Source organism: Atractosteus spatula, chromosome 5, assembly GCF_055471065.1.
Source record: "Atractosteus spatula isolate fAtrSpa1 chromosome 5, fAtrSpa1.hap1, whole genome shotgun sequence".
Lineage (NCBI taxonomy): Eukaryota > Metazoa > Chordata > Actinopteri > Semionotiformes > Lepisosteidae > Atractosteus > Atractosteus spatula.
The window spans coordinates 4595207-4605546 of record NC_142710.1 but is presented as its reverse complement, the minus strand read 5'-3'; the positions used below and the strand labels follow the sequence as shown (position 1 = coordinate 4605546).

General features: G+C 46.1%; 1 protein-coding gene across 3 annotated transcripts; it reads right to left on the bottom strand.

Annotated features, from left to right (window-relative positions):
- Nucleotides 1–422: 422 nt before the first annotated feature.
- Nucleotides 423–8176, bottom strand: LOC148833618 (E3 ubiquitin-protein ligase TRIM39-like). Of its 3 annotated transcripts, none has more exons than XM_088917155.1 (7): nt 8097–8176; nt 5410–5987; nt 4473–4568; nt 3335–3568; nt 2595–2742; nt 2056–2082; nt 423–1918 (listed from the first exon to the last, which is right to left on the bottom strand). In XM_088917155.1, the coding sequence occupies exons 2-7, from the start codon at nt 5983–5985 to the stop codon at nt 1371–1373; spliced, it is 1629 nt and encodes a 542-aa protein (XP_088773281.1). In that variant the 5' UTR covers nt 5986–5987; nt 8097–8176; the 3' UTR covers nt 423–1370. The 3 variants fall into 3 exon arrangements, with proteins under 3 accessions (XP_088773281.1, XP_088773282.1, XP_088773280.1); XM_088917156.1 differs by lacking the exon at nt 8097–8176 and adding an exon at nt 8038–8081; XM_088917154.1 differs by lacking the exon at nt 8097–8176 and having other exon boundaries at nt 5410–6018.
- Nucleotides 8177–10340: the final 2164 nt, after the last annotated feature.

Below are 10340 nucleotides of genomic sequence, written 5' to 3'. Positions count from 1 at the left end.
TCCCAAAGTGACAGAGGTGCCCGAGACAAAAAGCAGAGAGGGATAATGATTTCAACACTGCTTCTTCTCTGTGGTGGTGTGGGTGTGGGGCATAAAACCAATCGCTCCAAACGAGAAAATCGACTCCGCCCAGTCCCCGCTACAGGCACACCACGTGCCCTGGAACATTAGGGAGACCGCCAATGAGGTGAGCTCATAGGGCCCATCGAACTCACTGTGTCCCGAGACAGAACAGAGCTTCCAAAAACTAGATCCGAAAAAAAATGTTCAAATAGTACAAGGAACTAACAACTGCCCCAGAGGAGATATGTAAAGACTCAAAGAGGGTAGAGTTTTCTCTTTGAGGCATTTTTATGATAAATGTTTTTGATTCTTGGCTTGTGTGTTGTAATGAGTTGTCAGTGACTCTACAGGAATACAACTTACCATGTTCAGCACTTGTTTTTATTGGCAGTACATTATCTTATAAAAAAAAAACCAAAACGAAGGGAGGAAAAGGAGGGCATTTGACCCATCTCGCCCATCTGGAGGATCTCATCCAGCTGGAGAAAGGTTTTCGGATTATGACATGTAGCATGTTCCACACTACGGTTTGTTCTCAGAATTAAACTTCCACATAGTCTCCAGCTGTGTGCCTGGGGCATGTTGGACTGGTCACTCTTGCTTGATTTTGTCAATGTCTTCTGAATACTTGTATCAGGTCCCCTCGCAGTCTTCAAGACTCAAAGATCCCATCCCTTCACTCTGCCAGTGTAGGACATTTCCTAAAGGCCTGGGATGTACCCGGTTGCTCATCTCTGGACTGATTCCAGACCATCAGTATTATTTTTATAACATGGTAACCAAAATGGTACACAAATGCCAAAAGAGACCCTATTTAGTGCAAAACGTTAGCATAGCATTATTTAACTTTAAATTGCATTCTTTTGACTATACATCCTAACATTTTCTTTATGCTGTCGGGCTTCATGCTTTCTGATGTTGGCCAGGTGCTGGGGGCTTTTTTAAGGTCTTCCCCAGCCATATGATTTGCAAGCATGTGTAGTCTGGTTAGCAGGTTGTGTCCTACTGTAAGGTCAGTGCATGCCGGAGCATGATGTACTGTATATCATTCACCGGCTGTCCGCCGGGACTCCCCCAGCAAAGGAGCAAAACGGGCTTGTTGCTCAACAGCGCCCCCGTCTGCTCAGCACTGAGAACTCGCGCGTCGTGCAGCCGGAGACGCGATGTTCCGCTGCGACACTCTGTGGAGCTCGGAGGATGGTCACACGTGCCCACCCCGGCCCCTACGGCGCGGACTTTCTCCCTGCTCCTGCTCTGGCTGGGTCTCCCCAGATCACTCGCGCACCCGCGCGCAGCTTGCCTCTCGCTCAGTCCGTGTGAGCGACCGGAGAGATGACAAGCGGGGCCGCATTTTTGCCATCCACGCGGAGGCAGGGGTCGAAAAAGGGGTAGAGTCTCTCTGTGAAGGCATCGTCGGCGAAGGTGTGGATGTGAGTCCGGGTCTCCACGTTGTAAAAGGAGACCTGCCCCTCCTCGTAATCCACATACACCCCCACCTTCCTGGGCTTGAGGCTCAGGGGGAGGAGGGTGACGGGCGAGGTGGTCGCTACAAACCTGGTGCCTTTCTTCAGCAGCACCGTCCAGTAGCCGTTCTTGGAGCTGAGGATGATGGTCCCTTTCCTGTTCACAGACTGCTTGGCCACCCCCAGGGCCCAGTCCTTCTTCTCCCCCACGATCACCTCCCAGTAGTGCCTCCCGGAGGCGAAGCCATCCTTGGCCAGGACACAGACGTCGTCGTGGAACCTCCCCGGGCTGTCGGGCAGCTGCTGGGGGGTATCCACCAGCCACACCTCCTTCCCGTCCGCGGACAGGCCGAGCCAGGGGCCCGCCGTGCCGGGGTCCAGAGTCACGTCCACTGCGGAGAGTTCGGGGGGGAGAGAAACAAAAATCAACAACCTCCATCCTTATCGTCACCAAGATTGACGTTTATTTTTGCAGAGCGCAAAAACGCAGCTCAACAGAACCGGGTGAAAGAAATGGAAATCGCCCTACCTCCGTACTTCTCAAACTTCTTGAGCTCTGAAAAAGAAGGATGTAGTAGAATGTGAATTTCCCTCCCAACAGAAGATCAATTCGTCCATATTCTGCTTTATCCAATACAGGATCTCAGGGGTAGCCCCCCCCAACAAACTGCATGCATGGCCCCAACACTGAGAGGCAGCAGTGCTCATCGCTGCCCAGCACACCCAAACTACATCTTCAATAAAGCAAAACCTGTAGTCTTGTGCTTTATCCCCGATAAAGAGGAAGACTGTCAGAGTACGATTTACACTGGTAAGGCCTAACATCATGCAGTTCAAGGAACAATTGAAGGTTTATTCCATGCTGAAAAGAGAAGCAAAGAAACACAATGTTTCGGCTATGGAGCCTGTGGAGCCTTCCCGAAGAAAGCTGGAATAAACCTTTACTTGTTCCTAATATTATGCAGCATCACAAGGGTGGAAGAGCAGCCTGTGTCTTATCACTTACAGCAGGTGGGGGGGGGACAAAGGCGTACGAGAAAGAAATCAGAACACAAACTGAGAACACACCCTTGACTGAGTGGATCTTCACTTCTTCCCTGACCCTGTCCCCCAGCTGACAGACAGCTCTCCTAATCAGCCCTGGACAGAGGTCAGTGTGGACCGGGACGCCAGACCAGTCCTTCATGTGAGAAGGGGCAGACAGAGAAGGGAGTATCTAAGGTGGGACAGGAGGGAACATAGATGAACACTCATGAGATACAACAAACTATGGAGATGAAATCTCTTCTTAGTCTACTTATTTCCGCACTGCCTGTGTCCAGTATGTCTTTTGTTTGGCCTAAAAGGCTTTATTACAACAGCAGACACCTCTACGATAGCACTGGCCTGGGCTTTTGACAAGACACGTCATTGGTCATTGGTGCCACTAGCCCATTTGGTGAATAGTAGCTTATTAACCCCAGAGTCTCATCCGACCTATTCCTGAAAGATCCCAGGGTACTTACTGGCATCAACTATATAGATGGAAGGCTTGTTCCATACTGCTCCAACCCTTTAGATAAAGAAGGGCCTGCTTTCATGGCCTCAGTTGTAAACGCACTGCCACGGAGCTTCCACCTGCGTCTGTGTCTGGATCTCGTCTCCCTGTTCATTCTACAGAAGGCCAATGGGTTGACTCTGTCGATACGTTTGAGGATAAGAGGGAGACTTTGTCCTCATTTGACTTACCTAGCAAAGTAAAGGAACGCCAGGAATTCCCTGGGCGGCACGTAGACCCGTCCCGCTCACTAGCACCAGTGTGGGCTGACCTGTAGGAAGCGGATGGGGTCCTCGCTGTGGGACAGCTGCTCCAGCTCGGTGCTCCTCCTCTCCAGCTCGGCGATCTCCCGCTCCAGCTCCGAAATGAGCCCCTCCGCCCTCCGCTCTGCGGCCCTCTGCTTCTCCTCGATGAGCGTGACGAGCTCGGCCTGGCTCCTCTCGATGGTGCGCTGCAGAGCGGCGAAGACCTGCACGCTGTCCTTCATCTCCCTCCGCGCGCAGCTCTGAGGGCACAACGAGCAGCTCACAGACGGGTACAAGCGTGGGCATTAGACACATCTGATTACAGGTAGATTAACTGAAGTGAGTTATTAGGACAAGTAGAGTAGATACGGTTATGCCTTTCAAGAGATTCTCGGCTTCCCTTATTTGTTTAGCTGGGTGGTGAGGTCGAATTAGGTCGTGATCCTCACCTTTATTGCTGTTGACCAGATTAATGCTGAAAGCTTGCCCTCTTTAGGAAACCTGAACCTCAAACAAAACACCAAAACAAACTGGAAGCAAAATCGCACAGCGAAAGGTCTCGTTCGCCAAGAACCTGGCAAGAGGAGAGCTCTCTCAGCAGTGATCTTTATGCGTGCTCCGCGTCTTGCTGTTCAAAGAATCTGCTCTTCCCATGACGCAGTCTTACAAAAAGCAAAGACAGGGCATCTCTTGAATACACGTCTTACAAACGCCCTGGTTATCTTTGTGTTCGATTGCCTGTTATTTCAGCTCACAATGTGTTCACATGCTGATTTTACTAGCCTTCCATTTTTTGAATGCATGCATTCGTCAGCAGTGACTGTCCTAAAAGATCATTCCCAGAAAAGGAAAAACCACCTGTCTGTCATTCTCAAGAGTAAGGAATGCTAAAAGCACAAACTTAATGTCACTCTGCTAGTAGTGAAGTTGTATAAATGGTAATTACTGTACATAGGTTGCTTTGGCTTAAAACTGTCTGATGAGAAACTAAAGTAAAATAATCAATTAAGCCTAAACTAAAACTGTTCTATAAAGTTCCTACTGAAAATGTCCTTTAGCCTCATGGTCTCAGCTCATTACTGTAGTGATCAAAACACAGCAGTGTCCCAAGCACGGAGCCCTGCAGAACCTCACTGGTTGAATAGCACCCTTAACAGGACTCACTTTGATGAGCTTCACTGACTGCTTGATCTCCTCCACCTTCTTCAGCCTGTCCTGGATCATCTGATGCACTTCGGATGCAGTCTTCCCAAGCTCTGGCTGTGGGGAAAGAGAGTCTCAAAGGTTGGGCAGCTCAGCAGAAGTTGATGCGGGCTCTTTCAGGGAATGCTGGAATTTAAGGGATATTGAAATGTCCACCTAAATTTTACTGACAGTCCAAATCCTCCCTTTTAACCACCACTAACTGCTCGTTGGGTTTTATTCAAGATATCCTCCTTACAGATCTTACAAATACTCCCTGTGAGCGGTAACAAAACATCCATGTAATAAGGAAGCATGGAGAGGCAGACCTAGCTACCAGCTCCCCCAATCTGAGCTCAGTAAAGTCATCTTGGATGAGACAGTATTCAGTAAATTCCTCTGAGGTGTCATCAACATAAACAGTCATAAGATAATAATCCTCCAATCAAATGATGCCAATACATGTTTTTCTGTAACTGGAAACATTATTCCATACACCCATTACTGGAAAGCCTTTTAATTCCTGATAGAATTAAATTCCAATTAGAATTACAGCAACGAACATTTACAAAAAACAGTTACCCTAGCCAACATGTCTCAGGCCGGAGGGAGGAAACTGAGGCACCCAGGAAAAACCAAAGTGTGCAGAGTCAGACCGAGCAAGCAGCCTACAGAAGAGACCTGAACCATCAGATGGGTCAAGTGTGTTTTTGATGTATTTGACAAATGCAGTATTTGATCTCAAAGACTGAAACATTGCAGAATAAGAGGAGCTTTGAGGTGTTCCATTTATGAATGCATGACTTAATCAAGATATACATCATCAGCTTTCCTCACTCTCTATTTTGGAAATGTATTATTTTGGCAAAAATGACGCAATCAGATTCCAGAGCAGACACACGTTCACATATGAACCCACCTTCTTCTCCGCCCACTCTCTCTCTACGGGGACCGTCTTGTGTGCCCTGTGCTCCGTCTCCGTGCAGAGCACACAGATGCACATCTGGTCTCGCCTGCAGAACAGCTCCAGGAGCCTCTCGTGCTTCTTACACAGCCGGTCCTCAAGGCTGCTCACGGGTTCGATCAGCCGGTGCCTCCTGAAGGCGGCTCCTTGGAAGTGGGGCTGGATGTGGCTCTCGCAGTAGGAGGCCAGACACACCAGGCAGGACTTGACCGCCCGGAGCTTCTCCCCCGTGCAGGAATCGCACAGCACCTCCCCCGCTGTAGCTGGGCATTCCTGCTCACTGCTGACTCTCATCTTCCTGAACTGTTCGGCCATCCCGGCGATAAACGTGTTGATACTGAGATCTGGCCTCACGGGAAACGTTTTCTTACACAGTGGGCACTGACACGCGTCACTGCTGTCCCAGTAACCTCCAATACAGCCCATGCAGAAGTTGTGCCCACAGGGAGTGGACACGGGGCTGGTAAAGATGTCCAGGCAGATGGAGCACTGGAACTGCTCTTCAGACAGGAGACTACTGGGTGAAGCCATTCCTGAGCACAGAGGAGAAGTAAAAGAGACCATCAGAAGAGAAGATCAGCACCATCTCAATACAGCAAAAACCAGCACAGAGCTGATATGGAGGGACAGAGGTTTCAGACAGAGACTCCACAGTTCCTACAGAAGGCACCAGATTGAAATACAAGAATAAAAAAGTGGGCCTCCTTTTAGTACATCTATAAATGTGTCAGCAATGAAGCCTCACTATATTCGTAATTCCTTTGAATAATGTAACTATCATCCCCATATTTCCATCTGGTACACCTGATGAATTGGCCATTAGCTTCCATCTGTGAATCACAGTCATCATATAGCTATAAGGCTAAGGAACTCGGGCAAGGCAAGTATGCATATAAGGAACTTGTGTAGTTTGTCAGTGACAAAGTGTTAATAGGAAATGTATAGATCCTGAAAGCAGTTCAGTGACTAACAAACCCTTTTAAAAAGTAATAACAGGCTTTTCAAACTTTTTCACAGCAAGCTAACCACAGCCAAGTTTTTTTTTTTTTTCGGCTGTGAAAAAAAATCTCAAATGTTCTTATTTTGTTTGGATACTGCTCAAGTTAACATGTTAACAAAGAAGTTCCACATGAACCAACGTGGAATTTGGTAACATGAACCAGCAGTGACAGTGTAATAATAATAATAATAATAATAATAATAATACACTTTATTTTATTTAGTACCTTTAAGAGTGGCTTCTGAATGCACTTCACAGAGAGAGAAAAATACACAGTGAGAGGGGATAGTAGAGTTACACAGTTATAAGGAGGGTTAATCTGTGCTGTCAATACTGAGAGTGAACAGATTACAATCTGTGCATGCACACAGGTGCAGGAAAGCAGTGCCACACTCCCAGTTAAAGATCTGCACAGGACCAAGCAAGCAAACAAAGACGCAGAAAAAAACAATCTTGCTACATCAAAACCGACATGAAACCCCAGACAGGCAAAGGAAGTGAGCACACCTGCACCTGTACTGAATCAGTATGCTGGCTCCTTATTATGCACAGAAAACAATCAAACGGTCTGGGAGGAGACCCACAGTTGAACTATTTAAAATAGATATAAGGGCATATCAGGTGAAGGTTTATTCCATGCTGAAAGGAAAAGAAAAAAGACAGAACGTGTCAGCTGGGGAGAGCCCTGAGAGCTCACACCTGAAAAAGGCTCCACAGCCGAAATGTTGTATTTTCCTTTCAGCATGGAATAAACCTTTACCTGTTCCATACACTGTATGTGTATACTATACACGGTATATACTGTATATGTATACATATATGCTATGACACCTGAAGAAGGCTGCACAGCCAAAATGTTGTCTCTTTTCTTTTCCTTTCAGCGTGTAATAAACTTTCCTGTTCCTTTACAGTCTATGGACTCTTATGTGTATTGTATATATTTTTAAAACACGTGTTTGTCCAGAAAATATTACTTCATGACCAGAAACTGTGAAACTTGCCAGGAGACTACAGCTATACAGGAAACCTCTGGGGTTGCACTGCCTGAAAAGTCACTGTGCCCTCTGACTGGAGGGAGTCATTTGTGTTTCAAGTTAATTGCAGCTACTACACAGCACCCCACACCACCTCCGCCCACACGCCAGGTATAATGTCACCCTTAAATCCCCCAGCCGTAAGCATAACCAAAAAAAAAAAAACGAACGAACTCTAACTTTTAAAAGCACAGCTGTCGTGCAGGGCTTAACCACACACTGTGCGAGATGCCGAAAAGAGCAGAGCAGTCATCAGGAGCCTGGGTGAATCATTTCTTATTGCTTGGGAGGGTGTCCTGAAGCAGTCTCCAACAAATACTGAGCAATGGATAATAAAAAAAAGTCAAACGCTACACCTCAACAAACTCTTTGCTGCGGTTTTTAATTCACTGCCAGATTTCAACCAACAATCCAGCCCCGTGATTTTATGACCCCTAATTCAACTCTGTGTCAGGAAGTGTGTGTGTACTGTACAGTAAGTGCTGAAGACCCATACGGAAGTCCCAGTCCCATGTTCCTTTATACTGTACCGACACCGTCTTCGCTTACACGGGTACAGCAGCCGCCTGGCGCCTTTGAAAAAGACGAGAAAGTTCGTTGTCGCTTACCAGCCAGAGTGCGCAGCTCTTCCCCCCAGTTCGCTTTCACTTCTGCCCCACTGACTCAGCTCGGCTCCTCCTCCCTCTTCACCACCGAGGCCGCTGCGCAGCTTGGCCTACAGCCGCCAGTCAGCGTTAACCCCTTCCGCGCCGCGGAGCTCCCACGCCCCCGACAGCACAAACCGTGCTGAGTCTAACGGGGCTGTTACAATGCACTTCCAGACTTATACATAAAAGAATATCTGTTTTCATCTTCAAAGCAAGGAGAACTAGATTTGGAAGGATGAACTCGTTATGGCTGGTGTTTACAAGGCCTTGCGTCTCCTAAATGTGAGTTTCGCTAAACAAATAGTAAATAACACGTCAGAGAAATTTCACATTCCCGCCTCGTTCAATGTCTCGTTGAGTTTGTGTTTCTTTTTTTTTTTGCCAATCTACAAAACCTAACAGAAACAATGAACGTGTTTGCGTAGACTCGGTATTGGCATTTGAGCAGAGCACACAGCTTTGACTCGCGGGTAACACGAACAATTGCTTTTTCAAACTTTTGACATCAAATAATACAAACACAGTTGTTTTCCTGGGGTATCCAAAAAAGATAAGTGAATAAAAACAAAACAAACGACAATACATCGTCAATTTTAACGTTTTTAATATTGCATTTTCATCTTATAAGCCTTAAAGGAGGCTCAAGACCATATTGTTTTGTGAATCAGATATCTACCCAGTATTGCTAACATATTAAGCAATAAATGTTCTCTTTCCATATCACATCTTGCAAAGTGTAGCATAACATCAAACTTCTTCAATCTAATTTTCTCATTTAAATACTCAAAACGTTTCCAGGTCTATCCAAAACACCTTGGTATTTTACAGGTGGCAAATACATGTCAGAGTTTCCTTTCCAGCCAGGACCTCTCAGATCAGCAGCTGCTCAGCTACCTCCAGGGCCTGGTGAAGGAATTCTGACATTGCAAGTGCAATTCAAAGTGCCAATACATGACATGTCCTTGTGTGAAAAAGAAGGTACTGTACTTTGCTGCAATAAGAACACTTTTTGCTAGTTATTATGTACTTTTATCATCATCATTCTAGTTCTCTGATACTTTGGTAATCGTTTTAATACATGAATACAGTTGATTAACACATTAGTTCCCTATTATGTTAACACAGTATTACTGTATATACAGTATATATTTGTAACAATGTTAAAAAGTTACATATTTTGCTTACTCTTTGCCTAAGTTAATTGTGGTATTTCAAACAACGCCTAGGTATTTTATATAATGCATAGTCAAAGTACATTTTTTCATACTTTGTCAAAAACTGCCAGACACCGTGAAGAATGTCTTGGCATTTCATACCTTACTGTATCTACTTTTTATACTTTCCTTTTTAGGCTTTAGTGATAAATCTTGTCAGCAAGAATTTTACTTAAATTAGTAACATAGTAATAGAACACCCCATACAAAGTGTTACATTTTAATTGTAACATCCCGTTCAGTCGTTAAGTGGTCATTATGATTTCCCAACAACAGCTGAACTGCTTACATCAACAACCTGTATTTGTCCAAGTACATTACGTCAGTATAATAATCATTATCCAGGTGGATGCTGCACATTGGTGGTGGTAGTGGGATTCCCCATTACCTGTAAAGCGCTTTGAGTGGAGTGTCCAGAAAGGTGCTATATAAGTGTAAGCAATTATTATTATTATAATCAGCAGCAGCAGCAGCATCTATCCAGGACATTGCTGAGCTGCAGAAGAGAAGCCCCGAGCTGGGGCAGCTCTCTGACAGCCGGGACCAAATCCACTTTCTACAGGTCAGTAGTCACTGCTTCCCATCCACAGAGCTCTGAGCTGCGAATGCAGTGTTAGAAACACTCAGCACTCAACCTAATTTTCTTAAGCCAGACACGTCATTGGCGAACTTACGAATCTGGAGGTCCAGATCTTTGTACGCGTCTGCGCAAATGTTGCTGGAATGGTACTGACCCCTGCCCGGCTGTGATCTCTCTCTCCTTCACGTCAACAACTTGTCCAATTACAGCCGTGGTGTTAGGTAGAAGTCTGCAGCTTGGGGTAGGAAACCTCCCAGGAAAAATCAGATTGCCGTTGGACCTGCAAGTGGCGCTCTTCCCTGCCTACCAGTGAGCCAGTGAACCAGTTGCCAGGGGACCGGGGCTGCTGTGCTACAGGACATGCATGAGATCCCTTTATTAATCATATACAATTTCTTGCAATAGGAATTT